Source organism: Neolamprologus multifasciatus, chromosome 1, assembly GCF_963576455.1.
Source record: "Neolamprologus multifasciatus chromosome 1, fNeoMul1.2, whole genome shotgun sequence".
Classification (NCBI taxonomy): domain Eukaryota; kingdom Metazoa; phylum Chordata; class Actinopteri; order Cichliformes; family Cichlidae; genus Neolamprologus; species Neolamprologus multifasciatus.
This window is the reverse complement of record NC_140439.1, coordinates 37,339,012-37,358,079: the sequence shown is the minus strand read 5'-3', so window position 1 is coordinate 37,358,079 and position 19,068 is coordinate 37,339,012. Positions and strand designations below refer to the sequence as shown.

The 19,068-nt window shown below is 44.1% G+C and overlaps 1 protein-coding gene and 1 long non-coding RNA gene across 3 annotated transcripts in view; one reads left to right on the top strand and one right to left on the bottom strand.

The window, feature by feature from the left end:
• Positions 1–19,068, top strand: part of plekhg4 (pleckstrin homology domain containing, family G (with RhoGef domain) member 4) — an 82,921-nt gene that overhangs the window by 40,559 nt on the left and 23,294 nt on the right. For both annotated transcript variants that reach the window (XM_085183669.1, XM_085183744.1), the window contains exons 2-3: positions 13,965–14,162; positions 15,664–18,529. In XM_085183669.1, coding sequence (XP_085039795.1) covers positions 13,965–14,162; positions 15,664–18,529 — 3,064 coding nt within the window. The remainder of the gene's footprint in view (positions 1–13,964; positions 14,163–15,663; positions 18,530–19,068) is intronic.
• The window catches only part of LOC146526206 (uncharacterized), a 372,953-nt gene continuing 358,976 nt past the window's right edge, over positions 5,092–19,068 (bottom strand). The window contains exon 2 of the long non-coding RNA XR_014869371.1: positions 5,092–5,993. This is a non-coding gene — a long non-coding RNA (uncharacterized LOC146526206). The remainder of the gene's footprint in view (positions 5,994–19,068) is intronic.

The window sequence follows — 19,068 nt, the reverse complement described above, 5'->3', positions numbered from 1 at the left end:
TGAACCCTGAGGTTTCATGCGGTTGTCCACATCAGATCCTAGACCAGCTTCTGTTGTTAAGTCACCTCAGGCTGAGTTTGAAGATGAACTGAAATATTTAGCTCTGACTGTGTGCAGGTACTTGGGACAGCTCACTGTTTTTCTGGCTTTTTGATTCTCTCCTCTTGAGGAGAAGATGTTTCTTGCTTTAGACTTTCCCCCGTCGAGTACCCCTGCAGCCCCTCTGAGCCTCTCAATGGTCCGAGTTTAGCTCGGCCCTTAAATCAAATCGTGTCCCACGGGGACCAGCCATTACCTCTTTCCCCCATAAAGGGCCTTGAAGTTGGGCTTCCTCCCCACTCAGCCAGCTGAGCTCAGCTTATTGAGCAGCCTGTCGGCTCTTCGCTGTGAGAAACTTGCAAATCTAATCTCATGTTTTAGAAACTCTGTGTGTCAAGGTCACTGCTCTCCGCTATCGGTCTGAGCGCTGTGGCGCCGGACGCCGAGACGTTTTTGTTCCCCTTCAGGTTTGAGAAAGGTTTGCGTTCATGTGGGATGGATGGTGGCTCAGCTGCTGCCTGGCCTCATGAAGGTGTGAACTCCTGTGAAAACACTCCACAGGAGGCAGAAACAAAGACCACAGGCAGTGTGAAAGCAAAGTGAAAGGAGTGTTTGCTTTGAAGCTGAGGACCTCGCTGACTTTAGCTGATTTTATATCACGTCTTTGCTGCTTCCAGTTTAGTTTTATTGCTCAGGCTTTGTTAGTCTGAGTTTTGTTTCTTCTTCTCTAGTTAAATAATGTATACTACAATACAAACACACTTTTAGTTCTGAAGAGTCAAACTGAAGACATTTCCTGATAATCTGCATTTCATTTCAAGGTCCTTTCAGACATGTTTGCCTCCCATGAATCTGACAGCGTCTGACCTGAGAGAACATCACGGCCACTTTGTTGTGACATTTTATGCTATTATTATTGTGGCAGATTGTGACTGTCAGTTTTAAGTTGCAGCTTCATCAGAGAACCTGAGGTCTTCCTCCTCTTCTTCTTTTCTCTTCCTTTGTGCTACAATCACAAGAAAGAAGATTGATGAGATTTTATTGATACCACAATCCCGTAATTGATTTTTCTAATGAATTTTCTCTGGGTAAAAAGTAGCCCTGTGCAGGTTTAAAGTGTCAGCGCAGGTGTATTATTCTCTGAAGGCAGTGAGGAAACGGATTACCAGGTAGGCTTAACTATGAATGCATATGCTCATGACATCATTATTTTGCAATGCACGATTGTGGAGGAAAGTAAACAAAACTCGCCAGTGCTGACAGAACTGATAATCTAAGGCATGCAGTAGAATCAGCTCGGTTCCATGACTTGGTATCGGTTCTCCAGTTTTATTTTTTCCTCCATTGAGACCACAATCTTGAAACTGAGCCTTCCTGAATGGTGTCCAGAGCGTGTGAGTTAAACTCTAGGCTGGTGGTCCCATATCCACTTGAATAACAGCCTTTCCGTTTGTTTTTACCTTCCATGCACTCAAAAAGCACAAAAGGTAAAAACACAGAGTTCCAGGTCACTGGAAACAGACCAACTGGAAAACTTCTTCCCAGGTGTGAGCTCTTCAGAGTCTGTTTGCAGTGCTGACAGGTGGTGAGAGAAGTTTCAGCTTGTAATGTCGGTGTGAGGGACTCTCATTGGCTGTCGGTGCTTAGGAGTAAGCTTTGTTTTGATGCCAGTTTGATTGGAGTGCTGTGGACGACCTGGCACATCTGCATTTGCTTTTTCAGTAGCTGATTACCAGCTTTCTTGGCCCTTGTTGCCTCCTGTTAACTTCCTGATGCCTTCCCACTTTGAGTCATGTCGGACTCCGGCGGCAGCAGTAGGCCTCGATTGGCTTTTGGAACTTCCTGAAACGCTCTGAAGAATTGAACCTGACTTCTTGGACTGTCTGCACCACACAGCAAGCCTTATTATATTTGTCAGAAAATCCCATCAAATAATTCAAATAGTCACTGTTGATTAAAATATTCACCTGTGGTAACCAAGTGGCATTTTACCAATTAGATGGCGACTTTGAATACCTGAGCAGACTCCCAGCCTGAGGCTGAGGGCTTTGATTTCCTCTGTGTGGGATTGTGGATGTGCATCTGTAGCATTCCTTTCCTATTATCTGTGGATCGCTGCCTGGTACGTCGTCTCATCTGTCATGTTTTCCTCTCATGATGAGTTTACAGCTGGGATTTTCAGAATAAAGGCATGCTCATTCTGTTCATTCTTGCTCATCATTTGCAGATTAGACAATTAAAGTCTCATCTGTCTGATACTATCAGGTAGACGAGACTTTAATTGTCTTCTACTTTAAACAAGCTGCAACAGGTCACAGCAAACAGAAACAAGTCTCTGAATGAGAAAAAGGCCGTTTGTGGTTAGAGGAAATATTGATGAATGGAGCAGGAGATGAAAAACGACACCGTGGAGCTTCCCGATACAGACATGCTTTATTATTTTCACACGGGACTTGTGTGACCTGCAGGCCCTGTTAGATTTGTAATCGTTAAGGAAACAGAGGTTGTCTGCATTTGTAATTTCCACATTTCACCAGAGGTCATCAGATAACACGAAGCTGTTGAAAAGGCTTCACAGACCTCTGACGCTGTGCTGTGATGAGGGATGTGGAGCCACAGCGACAGAGGCTGCACATCCCTGTGGGACAATCAAACATCTGTCTAGTTTACCGCGTCGAGGTGTTTTTCTGTTAAGGATCGTCACTGATTTCAAAAGCAGCGTGTTTTGTATCAGGGTGGGCCGCCTGTGGTCAGCCGCATCGCAGCAGCGCAACAGAGGAGAAAGAAAATAGCATCGGATTTTTATCTCCCAGCCACAATCGGCAACATGAACTGCCAGACGTGTGTGTGTGTGTGTGTCTGTGGTGTGGGTGTTTTTGTTGTGATCAACTGTTGGCTGTGTGTTTCTGCAGAAACCATCTGCACTGAAGGTTTCTTAGTGTTCGTCCTGAGTAAGGGAGCCACATCAAATGGATATAAATATGTGAGTGGCATGAGGCTGTTGTTGAACTGTGGTCTTGTGCAAATACAGCTGCAGATTATAATATGGATCTTTTTATTTTATGTGCAGAGTGTTGTTTGCATGCAGTGAAGGAGGCCAACACGTACAGTTTGTCTACAGTTTTGACAGATTTTTGAGCGCTGTGTACCACATAAGATTCGAGGTCAGTAAGCACAACCAGAATTCATACATAAGGCACACGGGAAGGGGCACTGTCGATTTTTTCCCCCAGAAAATCAAAGGATTGATTTTAAGTGCGCCTTATTTTCTGAAAAACACGGTAATAACGACGGCCCGCTAGCATGCGCTACCAAAAATTGTGCTTTGGTGCATATCTGACAGACGAAAGCCAAACCAGTTCCACACCACTGAAGCTGCAGCATTTTTACAAACCAGTTCTGGTTCATCCGTTTCATTCAACGATCCACTTTCGCCCTTCTCATTCTGCGTCACCGCCATGCTTTTTCCGCCAATTCAATTCAATTCAATTTTATTTATATAGCGCCAAATCACAACAAAAGTCGCCTCAAGGCGCTTCATAGATACAGAGAAAAACCCAACAATCACATGACCCCCTATGAGCAGCACTTTGGTGACAGTGGGAAGGAAAAACTCCCTTTTAACAGGAAGAAACCTCCGGCAGAACCAGGCTCATGGAGGGGCGGGGCCATCTGCTGCGACCGGTTGGGGTGAGTGCGTATGAAAACAAAGGCACCGCACATTCGCGTTTTACCCATATTCTATCACAATATTTCATTTTCTTATCATTGCCTAATGTTATAACAGTATTACCGTGAACGGTATGATATAGCCCAGCCATATCCAGACTAATGGCAACTGACGGTCATTTTATTTGTTCCATCTCCAAAAAATGAGAGCAACAGTTGTTACCTTCACTCAGTTTGTAAGTGAGCAAACTCACAAATTCAACAGGGATTAAATAATTACTTCCCTCTGCGCACATCACTTCATCCTTTTATTATCATTTCATAGACTTTATTATTGTGGCACAAAACATTTGACCTCGTGCTTTCTTATATATCAACATCACAATGTTCCCTTCCTGCGCCCCTCACATGTGGCTGACTTTGACTAATAGAAGTGCAGATCAGGCTTTTCCCCGCAAGGAAATGTGGGAGAAAGGGAAAAATCTCTAGCATTAAAGAAACCTTTGAGATCAGTTTTCTTAATCATGTGTTTTACTCAGTCACTGCTTTGATTTAACAGACTGAGCCTGGCATGAGGTACAGCTTTTTCAGTATCTGGATTGAGCGCGTCTCCGTCACTGGTTGAATTGGTCTGTGCCGTCAGAAATCTCTACTTTTCTATTAGCTGACAGCTGGCCTGGCCTGTCACTGTTCACGTCTCTGGAACGGGGGGGTTAAAAGGTCATATGTCCTGTGGGTCCCTCGCCTATAGAGCTCCTCCCTCCCCATGCCATGTTACCATGATTGGTAACTAAAACAGTCATGACCTCTGCTTTGTGGAACCGTGACCCCCTTTTGTGGCTGGGCTGTTTTAACATGTGAACAGTTTCAGCACGCCGCTGATTCCTCCTCCTCCACACCCAACAGGAACTGGTTTGCCGCTGAGCAGTCAGCCGAACAGTTGGAAGGATGAATCATGACCCTCAGGGGAGACACGGGCTGCCACTAACTATTCATAAAACCAGCTGAACCTGAGATATTACATTAGTTTATCTCAGAGGCTCCATCCTGATTATTAAACAGGAGGCCTTTTCTCTTCCATCCACTTGCTCGTTTAAAAATGGCTCCAAGTACTGACAGCAACAGTGAGACTGAAAGAGTAACATCTGAAGAATGAAAGCAAAGCATAACGTGATGGTTGAATGGACATTTTAAATATAGTATGAAGTAGCTAAATAAAAAAAGTCTCACAGCAACCAGTAATTAGAAACTTGATTGAGTTTTGGTTTCATAAAGATTTTTGAAGTCAGTGTGCAAACACAGTGTCCTGACCTCACAGCTGACTCTGGGTCTTCTATGATCTATAGACCCTTTCAAGATGTCATTTATATTAAAAAAAGAAAAAAAAAAAGGCCCATAACTAGCGTGATAAGATGGTTTCAAGACTGCATTTTATCAATGCAATATAACTTTTGCTCACCACAGATTGAAGCTAAAGTTGATGTTAGAATTTGGGTCGACCTGGTCTGAGCACCAAAAGTGGTCCAAAGAAGGAACGATGGTGAACCAGTGACAAGGTCATGGGCAGCCAGGGCTCACTAATGCACATGTAGAGCGAAGGCTGGCCCGTAGAGCCCGATCCAACCAATTAGGCAGGTCATAATGTCATACCTGATCGGTGAATGGCAACACATGCTGAGTATAAATTAGGCTATCAACCAGGGATGTTCCTGGCGACTCATTTCTTAGTCAACTAAACATGAGGAAAAAAATGAGACTGACCAACACTCAGATATGAAGTTAAATTTGAGAACCGTTTAATGGAAAATGTCAAAAACGAATAATATTTAACTAGGGCTGCCACGATTAGTCGACTATCAAAATTGTCGACGACTAATTTAATAGTCGACTCATCGTTTGAAGCTTTGTAAGATCACAAAAGACGCAGGAATAAGTAGTAGGATTTAAGAGTGTAATAACGGACTGAAACAGAAGATGGCAGCACTGCATGTACAAGGATGCCAGCTGCCGTTAAACCCCGAAGAAGAAGCTGTGTCCCAGAATTCATAGCGCGGCCCAGCTCAGTTTCCAACAATGGCGGCAGCTAGTTAGTTTTAATATTACTCTTATTGTTCTTTCTGGGTCACAAAATAAACGTTTAACATATTTTCAGGCGAGAATGTAGCTGTGTAAACCTCAAATATCTGCTCAGTTTATCAAGACACCACATATTTTCAAAAGCGCTCTGACGTTTTCGGAGACGTCTGTTAGCCACTAGCTCGATAGCTAGCCGGGGGCAAGGCTCACTAGAGCCCTGAGAACACCGGACTCCCGGTAAATCGTTTTCAAACCCACCGCCGTCTTTCGCTACTCAGGTTAAACATGATATATAAGTCACTTAGATAACTTAAAAATGTTATTTTTTTGGCTTTTTTCAGTGTTTTATTTGTTCCTGAGTAAATCGGTTTGGCTGAGATTAAAGTTATAGTTTTTACACAGCTGAATAAAGGGGTTTATGTTAGTTTATTAAACTTCACCGAAACAATCTGCAAATTTCATTAAAATTTAATAAACTATCATCTTGTCTTTATTTTTAGTTAGCACATACCTTAAACACTTAAAGCTGTAAGCTAATGATAGTTATATAAGAGCAGATGCTGCTGGTGAAATAAGCTGTAGTTTTACGTCCAATGGATGATGATCTGATTAGTCGACTATCAAAATAATGCAGGCTGTTCAAAAGTTCATGCCAACCATTTCAATAAAAGTTCAAATCTAAAACAATAAATCATCCAGCCATTTTCTTCCACTTATCTAAAGTCAGGTCGTGGGGGCAGCAGGGAAGCCCAGACTTCCATCTCACCATCTCCTTCTCTGGGATAACGTTAGCCTTTCCCAGCCAGCCTATAAATGCTAGCTCTCCAAATTGCCTTGGTGTCACTCCGGGGCTTCCTACTGGCAGCACATGCCTGGCTGGAACACCTTACCCAGGAGGTGACGGGCTTAGTCCTCTCCTTTTGATGTGGAGGAGTGGTGGCCCTTCCCTGAACGCCTCCCGAATGACTGAACTGCTCACCCAATCGCTAAGGCAGAGCCCATCCACCTTTCGGAGAAAGCTCATTTCCTCTACTTGTATTGGAGATATCATTCTAATACTGTTAACAAGAGATCAGACCGAGAATAACAGATTTTTGGCATTTACCAACAACTGTGGACCATCTGGCTGCAGATAGCTGCATAACATTAAGCATACAATAATGCTCCGAACAGGTCACCAGACTATCCACTCATCGTTTTTCCCTTACTCTGTTTGGTCACTAACAAGCTGTTAAACTTGAGGGGCATCACATGTCTTGGTTAAGTGTAAATATTCCTTATTGGTCCACATATTGCCTGCAGGTTTATGTTTACTGGCTTGCTTACATGCTGTTGCCATTGACAGTGGGTTATTTATAGTGACTTATAGTGTGCTCTATAAAGAACGTGAAGCCCAGTGATTGGCTGGTTGTCAGTAAAATGACGCCTGGTAGTTGATGTCTTTCCTTCAGTTCCTATATCTGCAGTAATAAAGCTTCTGTGGTTTTTCTTCATGCGACCAGCTTGGACTCCAGTTCCAGCTGGTCGTGGTCTCTGTTGTACAGACACACTGTCCTCTGTCTTGGTAGCGTGGTGTTATACTAAGGGGTGGTGAAACGCATGAGGTATGCTGATCAGGTTTGTCTGGTCCCTCCCATTCTGGTTCACAATACCAAAATAATCTCAGTACAGTAAGCTGAGTAACAGAGTTATCTCTGTTTACTTTGCCTGTTTGATCTCTCCACTGTTCCTACACACCTGGAGCTCGTGAGTCAGACGGCAAACGATTTGTTTAAATCTTGTCTTAAACTCCAGAGTTTCACTTTCAGTCCCACGTCGGCCCAATTTTAGGGTTTGACCTCCAATATTTCTGCTTGTTTTTCTGTTTCTTCGCACTGACACTGAATCCAAATCACTGCTCAGCCTGAGGCGCAACACAGGAAGGAGCTTAAACCCACTGGTTTGACCTCTGACCTCCTCCTAATTGGTTTGTTTACGTTGTGAAGTGATCTCAGGAGTGAGACTCTTCTGTTGCTGCACTCCGGATTAGAGGCTGAACTGACTGAAACTCTGTAAATCTGAATGAAAGTAAAAGCAGTGTTTTTATCACAGGACTCTGGTGTGTTGAGGATAATGAAGTTATTATTCAGAGTGGGTGGCCTCTCTCTTTCTCCCATGGGAACCTCTCTCAGCCTGCTTTGATGCGGCCCCCTCCCATCATCCTCCTCACCCTCTCAAAGCAAGCCTGAGCTGCAGTCTTAATACTGTAATCCTCGCTTTTATATACATCGTGATTCCTACAGTCTTTTTATGCCGTTACACAACAGAGTAGGTTTACAGTTTATATCAGCAACATAAAAGATGTGAAGTATGTTTAATTGGTTTACTCCTCCTGGACTGTGTCACTGAGGTTTTCTGGTTCTTGAAACGCGTATTAATGCATATTAAGAGTCCTGATGCAGAAAAGGAGAGACCATTAGCTCATCGCACCTCAGAGAAGATGATCTAAACATACATTAACATACTGGCCTTATTATGATGAGTTAAGAATGTCTATATTTCACATTTTCAAATGTCTCTTACATATGCATGCTGTATTTTCACAGTGCTTTTACTTGTAGGCCATAGACAGTATAAGATCTGAATGTAGTAAATACGAACTGTCCATGGTTTACAAAACGATCTGAAGTTTGGCGGTGCAGCGATGAATCTGTAAATTTCTGTCGTTGATGAAGCTGCCAGCTTTGTGTCAGTGTCACGTCAGCAGAGACGTCCATCAGTGCCCATTTATTTTCACTCCGGTTGTAACTTTTGGAGCGCTGCTGTGTTTACGATCGGTCTCTGTTTGCATCAGCACTTTAAACTCATGATCGTCCACAACCTGCCGCGGTGCTTTTCAGCAGCACAAAAATCCCCCCCCGGTCCCCTGTCCCCCTGCACCAGCTGTCATCTGATATCCTGCTGCTAATATTGGCCTCAGTGTTGCATTTGGCTGCCAGTTGTCGCCTGATTCACATCCAGAATATTCAGCCGAGGCTGAAGGGGAACGCTGGCTGAGCAGGACGACACAACTGGAAACGGAGGGAAACTGTTAGTGACATCACCGCAGGGTCAGTTCAACAGGTCTGTGGGCGCTTTGAATACGGCGCAAATTCGGCCGATAAACAGAAGCGTCAAACTTTACAGTCAGGACAAAGTCAAATAAGGAGAATTTAAACGCTAAAGAAGCTGCTTAGAAAAACAGAAACAATAATGTTCAATTTTATTTATTTATTTATTTTTGCTGAGATGCAGTGACTTAATCTCTTCATCTGAGACTCATACAGCAGATAAATAAGACTCTGATGTTGATCGTGGTGCTGTCATACATCAGACTGTTTGAAGCTTCTGTCTGCGCTGTGAAAAAGAAAACACTCAGTTATACATTCTGTCATATTTGTAGTTTTTACATCTTTCTAATTAAACTATTATGAATTTATTAGCAAATTAGGAATAACCTATGTTGTCAGGATTATATCCATGATTTAGGCTACGTCCACATGTACCCGGGTATTTTTGAAAACGCAGATTTTTCTATGCGTTTGCAGCTTTCGTCCACACGTAAACGGCGTTTTTGGTCACTGAAAACTGAGATTTTTAAAAACTCCGGCCAGGGTGGATATTTTTGAAAACTCAGTTTTTGCGTTTACGTGTGGACGAGAAAAACGCAGAAAATGCAGCGTCAAAGGTGTGCGCCTTTTTTGCCGTCACACTGTGCGCCACATTATTGTTTCGGTGAAGTGAATTTCTGCAGTACTGTTAATTTTACTCTCTGCAGTGTTTAAATGCTTACATATACACACACAGTTACTGTCCCTCCACACATACCACTCGGTTCTGCTTCTATGCCCCAGCTTTGTTTACTTTTCCCACTGAGGCTTCAAGACTTCTGATTGGCCAACATTTCTGCACGGTTAGGAATATAGCGCCACCTGTTGCTTTGGCATGTTCCTAGCAGCGTTTTCCTTCATTTCTGCCTTTACGTGTGGACGGGATTATTTTTTAAAACGAAAACAGAAAATCTCTGTTTTCAAAAATACCCGTGTACGTGTGGACGTAGCCTTAGTCAACACTGGTTGTCTTTAAACTGAACTTGGACTTGAGTTCATTGCCGATGTTGTGCTTACATTCAATAGAAAAAGATGCTGGTGCATTAAGAAGCATGACATAAGCTTTTGTGACTTAAACAACTGTCACCTGTAAGTCTCCAGTCGTTTAATGCTGGCACCTGAAGGCGCCTGCCTCGTGATTTCTGCCCTCTGGAGGGTAGGACAAATGAAGGTTGATGAAATGCAGTGATGAAATATGCTTTTAGATTTTCTTTCGCAACTCGGTGTGACTGATGGTATCAGTTTAGTATGAAGACACACTGAAAGCGTCCTTTATCACAGAAACCATGGATGATGCACAAACTCTGTCATGCTGTTATCTGCAGTGATCTGGATTTCTGTAACGGTCCCAGAAATCATCAACAAAATGTGCCGAAGTGTGCAGCTGAGAACGGCGAGCATGTCTCCCATTTCCCCCCCCTCCCTGCACTGCTACCAGAGATGATCTCAAGTGATTTATGTTAAAACTGCTTGATTACAGCAGGAGTCATGCGCTTGTTTGGGTCAGTACTTTAATCTGAGTATTCACAAACTTAAACAAGTAGCAGCTTTCACTTAAGAACGTGTTTCACAAGAAGCATTTAGAACTTTAAGTGAAATGTGAATGAAAGACGTGTTCATCAGGATGTGACTTTGATCTTGCAATGTGGCGGTTTGTAGCAAAGTGAGAAGTGACTGCTATAATGGTCAGCACCTCTCAGTCAGAGGCCACATTTCTCTCTTGGAAAATGGTGGATTGCTCCTTCTGGGAATCGAGGAACGTTGCTGCACCAACCAAGGGAGTGCAGATATCTCTAGAGATGGTGGAGCATGACATGGGTATTCACTTCATTGGCTGCCCATGCATTTTAGGATCCATTTTAAGCTGCTTTTATTTGCTTTTAAATGTTTGTCCAATGCTGCCCCTCTGTACCTCTCGGAGCTTCTTCATCCATACATACCTTCCCGGTCCCTCAGGTCGGCAGACCAGCTCCTCCTGAGTGTGCCCAGGACTAATCGTAAGCTCAGAGGTGATCGGGCGTTTGCTGTGGCAGCACCAAAACTGTGGAATGAGTTGCCTTTACATGTTAGACAGGCACCTCCCTTATCTGTTTTTAAATCACGTCTTAAAACATATTTATTTACCTTGGCTTTTAGCACAGCAGGACTTGTTGATGTCTCTTAATATGTTTCTTATTAATTATATTATTTTTAATTTTAAGATATTTTATATGTAATTTAAACTGTTTCCTCTCTGTTTTATATTTGTAGCACTTCGGTCAACATTGTTGGATGTAAAGTGCGTTATAAATAAAGATGCTATGCTATGCTATGCTATGCTATGCTATGGGTAAGTAGAGGTAGCATGAGCCACTGTACCAGACTGTTGTGGAGAAGAGAAAGTGGAGCCAGTTGATCTTTGTTCCGGCCTTCAACTGTGCTCGTCAGCTGTGGTGGACAAAAGCAGCCAAACTGAGCTCAGCCTTAAATTTTCCAAACAACCCCAACTGGGAGTAAACAACGGGATTGACCTTCAATTCATGAGAGATTATATATCTTGTCTAGTCTGGGAGCAACTTGGATGCCCTGGGAAGAACTGGAAAACATTATTGGGAGGAGATATCTGGAATGTCCTGCTCAGCCTGTTGCTGCTATAGCAGACAGGATAAGGACCGGATGGAGGTGAGGATGGTTTTGGACGTGGGTTTGGACTGGATTTGGGCAGCTCCGGGCTGCCCCTCCCCCTCTCTCTGTATCTTCCTCTCTCTACACAGTGCTGTCAAATAAAGACTTAGAGAGAGAGAGAGAGCTTTTGTAGCAATTGTCTTGTTTTCATAACCATCAGATGCCAAAATCGCTCATGACATTAAAAGTAGTTGCCCAACCCCAGTCTTATATTAAACTCGCATGCCTCCTTGTAGACTCAGACCAGCTGTTGCCTTTGGTCCCGAAGGCCAGGCGACAGACAGACTCCACTTCAAGCTTCAGCTGATAATCACACGAGCTGCCCTCGTGTCCACTTTTAAAGCTTATAAAACAGCTTTTTACGTATTTTACGACAAGTTATGTATCAGTCTCGATTACTGAGAGTGTCTGTATTTTCTGTTTTATAATCTTTGCTTGGATGTATAGCTGTAAAGCACTTGGTGAACCTGTTTTTAACTTCATTATAAATACAGTTAATTATCAGGGATGGGCATTTCAGCTATCTGGAACTATTACACTGTTCTTTCAAGAACACGCTCCACCCCAAACCACTCTCAGTGACGCTGTGCATAGTTCTGTATAGTTGTGCAATTCATCAAAATGTAATCTTGGTTACGATCCTGGTTTCCAGCGACTATGAAGGCAAGACATTTGACATGAAACAATTACCGTCCTTTTTTGTTCTGTCTTCAGTTCCCCACTCATTTATTCTTTGACCCCCCCTCGGTCAAAAGAAGAAAGAAAAAAGAGAGGCTGTGGCAGGTTTCATTCAACTCATGCCAAAACCTCTTTTTCCTTTATTTGTCTGACACTTGGCGCTCCATCCCACCACACTTTACCCTGGTGTGTTGGTGTGTTGAGCTGTGTTAGCGTCACCTTTATTTCCATAGAAACGTCCTTCCTGGCGGTGCTAAAAACACAGGAAAATATGAAAAGTGTTTTTTTTTAATATTTAAAACTGAATGCGGATAATTGTCCACTTTAATGGTTTCTGTTGTGTTACTTCCTCTTCATGGTGAAGAGTTGGTTGAAAATTCGATTTTTTTTATCGCTTCCTTGCTGGTTTGTAGCTGCAGGTGCTTCTCAGGTGCTGCATAGCGGCGACCTGCTGCTCCTGGATCGTTAACTACAGGAAAAGGAGGAAAACTGAGCTTATTTGTCTGTATGAGTGAAGCCGACGCTGAGGGCGGAGCTGCCAGTCAGTGTGCTTCCGCCTGGAAGGTTAAACATGTTGAGTTGAAGAGGAGGAAGAGGAGGCATGGACACACACACACCTCAGAGGGCTGTCTGGAGCCAGACGGGGTGCGGATATTTTTACCTGACCAGTCGCCGCTACTTCCAGACCAGTGGATCCAGTTACCGCTGCAGACGGGGCCTCCCAGCCACACCTCCAGGGCCTGCCTTCTGTGCTTGGCCTTGAACATTAATCAAATGTGTCAATTGGAAGCACGCGTGTGTGAGAGCAGCTTTACGGACACATGACAGCTGACTGTGGAGGTGCAGCACACTCACATGACGTGTGGTCGTAGCGGGAGAGGAAGCTGCTGTGGTCTCCGAGGCGATCCGATCGGTCCCTTTGATCATTCTGAACAGATGGGAACAGAGGAGCTGTTGTCTGTTCTGGAATGTGATGCAGAGGTGTGGTGTTTTTATAGACAACAGCTGGATGTTCTGCAGACACACACTCACATGTTCTCTCCTGTATCCTCTGCAGTTTGGGCTGCTGATCGTGACACACACAGCCCAGCATTAAGGCCACATGAGCTGAAACTGATTATTCTTTAATACCATCAAAGCACCTTTTGTTGGTCTGAGCGGCTCATTATAGAGCGGTTTGGTTGAGAGACGTCTTTTATCAGCAGCATGATAAAATCAGGACAGAGGAGCCAGAGAGGACTTCCTTAAACGAACAAATAAACAAAACAGTCAGTCTGCATCAGATACTGTACAGCGCACAGTAAAAGTAAACTTGGAAAGAATTAGGCCTGCACATTGTTTTCAGCGTCAGCGCAACTGTTTTATTATCCGTCTCTTAACGTAGGGTAGTAAGTTTGACAATCCCCACCTTTCAGAAAAACAGGCCAGCATTGATTGTTTGATAAGCACAGAGGCATAAAATTCAGATGGTGATGACAATTTGTTACCAGCTCTCAACTTCAATCCACAGAGATGTTATCGTGTCGTCTGAAGCTCAGATTAAAGAAGATTGAAACCTTGTGTGTTTAAAGGTTGTTCTGTAGCGTGTCTGATTTTTGGATCTGAAAATGTGAAAATCTCATTTGTGGCATCTGTTACAGCAGCAGAGCTCTTAGATTTGCCAGCTGAAATAAATTACCTTTGAAGTAAAACGTCTCTTACTCTTTCCAGGACTCTGAATCTTTGGACCGGTGCATCCAGTCGGCTCTGGCGGCCCTCTACCCACCCTTCCAAGCCACATCCCCAACTGTCCTCTGTCAGGTCCTCAGCGTTGTGGAGCGCTGTTACCGAGGAGACGGCCTCCGCTACCTCCTCCACTTCCTGCTGCCGGCAAAGCAGTTCTTACAAAACCTCCAGCAGGATGCCTGTGTGAGTATCTCTGCATTTCCTCGAGTAATCTCATCACACCTTTAAGCGTCCTTAACTTACGCTCAGTGTCTGTTTGTTGTGGATTCTGCTGTAGTCTGTTGTTACATCAGCTTGGATGGTGAACACAAGAGCAGACAGGAATCTCTGCACAGATGATCACTGTTTCTGAATCGAACGACTCACAGAATATTCGTGTCTGTTCCTGCCTGTCGTACGTGTTCGACTCCAAAGCTCACGTGCTCGCTGCTGGGCGTTCACGTCCCGTCAGATGATCCCATCTTCTTGACTCTAAATGAACAGAAAGATGTCAGACTGTTTGAGGGACTCATTAACTGAGCAGCTACAGCAGCCTAAGTGGATACAGATGTGCCACAGCTGCCAAACATACTTTTAAACACTGTTCTCTTGTTAATGACAGATCAATCAGTACCTGCCCTTCAAAATAAGCTTTTGTATTTTTTCACTTTTGTTATTGAGGCAGAATACAGAGGAGTGGGTTTAAATGAAGTCTCAGGATCACTGCATGATCCGAATAGCGGATGAAGATGCAGAACTTTTAGTTTCCCCTCTAAAGTTTAGTAAACCAAATAAAAGGGACGTGGCATCTTATGCTAGAGAAAATTGTCACAAGCTGAACAGGAGATGGTGCAACAACCTGCAGACAGATCATCCGTGCATCCTCTGTGTCCTTCACGAACTTTGAAAATCTTCAGGGCCTAAAGTTGTTTGATCATCATGTTGAGACTGTTATATGCAACAGTGTGGTATAAAATGGAGCTGTTTGAATGTTTTGACCAGCCACCTTCCCCCGTGCTCCAGTGCTCGTTTCTGTTCCTCCGTGCCAGGGAGGTCCAGTTGATTTTACAACGTGGGCCACATGGAGCCCACTTTCATCTTTCAGCTCAACTTGTGTGTGGCAGTGAAAAGACGTTTGACTACACATTGCAATTTCAGAATTCTGTGTTTTTCTACCTGTTAAAGGAATTTCGCTTCATTAAAGAAAGAAATTCCAAAATTTATCCTCTTCTTCACCTTTTCCAACATGCTCCAGTGGGACAGGTTGGAGTCTGTGCTCCTCATGTTGGACACCCCTGCTCTATGCCTTAGATGTTAAATTAGTGCAGGTTTAGCTATTAAAACTGTGATGTATCCTGTGATACTGATGCTCAAAGTTAGCAAGATTTTAGCTTTAGATTGTTACACATGGAGAGATGTAGTTGCAACTTATACCCGTGTGCTTTTAGGGCAAGTTATTTGACAATGAAGGTAAACTTTTGCATGATTTCTTTAAAGAGATTAAAGTTATTGTAAGAGATAAATCAGCTGATTCTGAGGGGATCAGGTGGGAACTTGACTCAGATTTAATTGAATCTCTGTAGTTGCTCTGTTTGGTTCCAGTATTTGGAGAAGGTGTTAGTTTGCACCCATACAGATGATATTCTTCAGAACCAGGATTTTAATGACGCTCTGTCTTGACTGCGATGCTCTCTTCTCTCCTCAGCTGCAGTACTGTGGTTTCCTGTTTCGTCATGAAGGCTGGCCTTTGTGCATCCACGAGAAGGTAGTCGTTCAGCTCAGTCATCTGGACCCACGCCTCCTCCGTCCAGGAGACTTCTACCTGCTGGTTTCTCCTTCTGCAGCCCCACCCCCTCCTCGAGCACACAGGGCCTCCTGGAGGGGCGACATCCCGTTAAAACCGCGCCTGCTCCTGTGCAGCAAGTCGGCCGGCAGCCATCATGTGGAGCAGCAGGAGGTGTCTGGCGTAGCGCTGCAGTCTCTCTTTAGCATGGCCTGGTTAGACTCCATCAACAGGGAGAGGGAGCAGCGCGGAGCATCCAGGTTGGAGCGCTGCCTCCTCTCCGCCCACGGAGACGTCTTTAGGGTCCCCTGGGAAGATCTGGTCTACCCACAATTCATCAGTCGGCCCTGTGCTGCTCCGAAGGAGGACCAGGACTCCTCCATTAAGGGCAAAGATGTGGCAATCAAGACATCATCTGACAACAACAGAGAAGCAACCTCTTCAAGTGATGTGAAGCACCTCCCATCTTCGCCTAAAACCGACCAATCACCAGCAAATAGCGGGGGCGAGGACTCGGAGGGGGAGTACGTGGAGCTGACGGAGCTCCCGCTTCCTCGCTTCTCCCCACAGAAAGGCTCTTTAACCCAGTCCATCAGCCTGCAGCACCGAGCCAGGACAAGTACACATACCACCACACACACACTGTCTGCTGCTACCGCACACACTCCTCAAACCACCAACATACACTCTGCTGCTTCCACACTCACTGCTCACGCACACAGCAACTTTCCGCAGCCCTGTGAGGATGCAACCTGCAGGCTCATGGAAGAGAGCATCCACCAGGACCACCGTGAAGCTGTGGTCCCGACCCCCTTCTCCTCCTCTGCCCCTCCTGAAGTCACAGGAACATCCATCTGTGAATCGGAAGAAACAAAAGGTACTGACACAGGCACAAATCTGAACACTGAACCTGAAACCTGCACAGAAATGAGCGTGGAGGAGGGGGGGGAGGAGCGACGTAACAAGGAGGAAGCTGTAATTTCAGCTGCTGAGGAAGAAGAGGAGGAAGAGGAAGAGTTCCCAAGTGATGAGGAGGAAGCTGAAAGTGAAGATACAGAGGGAAATGGAGAAGACGAGTTGAATGAAGATGGAGAAGATGAGGTAGAAGAAGGCCCAGAGGAAGTAGAGGTCGAGGAGGAGATTCAGGTTATGATTGTGCAACAAAGTAAAGAAAGAAATGAGGATGAGGAAATGGTGACAGAAGATGCAAGAGGAGGAGAGACAGAAGAAGAAAAGGGATGTGGAGAGGTTCACGCAGATAAAGACTCTTATTTTGAAAGTAACGCAAAACAAAAGCAATCTGAGGACTTTTATTTAAAAAATAACACACAACAAGCACACTCCATCGACTCGGTAACAGAAACGGATTATAAAGACTCTTATTCTGAAAATAGCACAAAACAGAAACACTGGGAGGGCTCTTATTCTGAAAGCAAAAGTACAGAACCACACTGCGAGGACTCTTATTCTGAAAACATAAAACCAGTAAAAACCTCAAATTCTGAAAGTGATGCACAGCAATCGCACTCCAGTAACTCTTGCTTTGAAAGTTGCGAAACACAAATACATTCTGAGGAATCTTATTCTGAAAGAATAGCTACAGAATCATATTGCAAGGACTGTTATCCTGAAAATAACAAACAACCACTACACACTGAGCACTCTTATTCTGAAAACACAGCACCAGAAACGCACTCCTTGGACTCTTATTCTGAAAACACAGCACTGGAAACGCACTCTGTGGACTATTCGGAAAACATAAAAAACGTAGACTCAGAAACCTTATATCCTGAAAATGCCACACAGCGTGCACACGCTGTTGACTCTTATTTTGAAAGTAACAAACCACAAAGTAAATCTGAGCAGTCTTATTTTGAAAACATAGCTACAGAGTCACGTTGCGAGGACTGTTATCCTGAAAATAACAAACAACCACACATTCAGGACTCTCATTCTGAAAACGCAGTACGAGAAGCACATTACAAAGACTCTTATTCTGAAAGTGGCACTAAACAGACAGACTCCAGTGACTTTAATTCTGAAAATAACAAGCAAGAAATGGCAAGAGACTCTTATTCTGAAAGCAACATAAAAGAAACAGACACTGAGGGCTCGTATTCTGAAAACACAGCACCAGAAATGCACTTCGTGGACTATTATTCTGAAAGTACAGCAAGAGAACAACACGCTGACTCAGAAAAAAATAAACAGCGTCACACTGAGTGCTGTTATTTTGAAAAAACAGCAACAGAACCATATTACAAGGACTCTTATTCTGAAAAACAGACACAGCACACATGCTCTGAAGGGCCCAGCACAGGATACAAGCAGATCAAGGATTTGTTTTCTGAAAACAGCACACATCTAACACAACACAGGGACTCTTATTGTGAAAGCAACACACTGCAAACACATCAAGGAACTTTTATTTCTGAAAAAGAAACACAACCTCAGAGCTCTTCTGAAAATAATACAGAAGACTCTCACTTAGCAAGCACATATTCTGAAAGTACACCTGACCCTGGGGACTCTTATTCTAAAAACAAAGCAGACTTTTATTCTGAAAGCAGTGCACTTCAGGGACCCACAGAAGAATCTGATCAATCCAGTACTGGAGAGAATAATACGGAGGAGTGTAAAACACTGCACTGCGTCTCCACACCAGCAGCACATCAAAACTTGCTTCCGACAAAAGCTGAGGAGTCCAACAGTGGACAGGAAGTCCAAAAAGAAGAGGAGCGGTGGAGCTGTGAGGAGGCTGCTGGAGCTTCAGAGTGTCACACTGAAGGTACATGAACCCGTTTCTCCTCCTCAGTACATTTTCCTCTCCTGCTTTTCCTCCCACAGACCATCAGACTCACTCTTTCTCCTCCTTTATCACATCCTCCTCCTCCTCCTCCTCCTCTCCTCATTGGCTGAGTGGTTCGTCCTTTGCATCTCTTTCACTAAAACTACCTTCGACTTCACCTCCTGTTTTAACTCACCTGTGTGGCTGCAGGAGCAGCTCGTGAACAAGTCTGTGTCAGGTTTTCAGTTTTTTTCTATAAAATCTCACATTCCACACGACTGCGTTGATCATTTAAAGGACCATTCACCTTTTTTTCAGCCTGCTCTGCCTCTGTTACCCAAGAGCAGACAGGAAGTTGTGTGCCTTGTGCTCTCGCTCCAGGCTCCATTAAGGGGAATTCTCTGCAGTGTCTTTGTTTACAGTTTGCTCTTCAGTTCAGAGAAAGCTGAACGTCTCATCCCTCCGGTTGTTTAACAAATAGTAAAATATGCAGATTTATCACGATGTGTTCAGATGCAGCAGAGTCTTGATGACCTCAA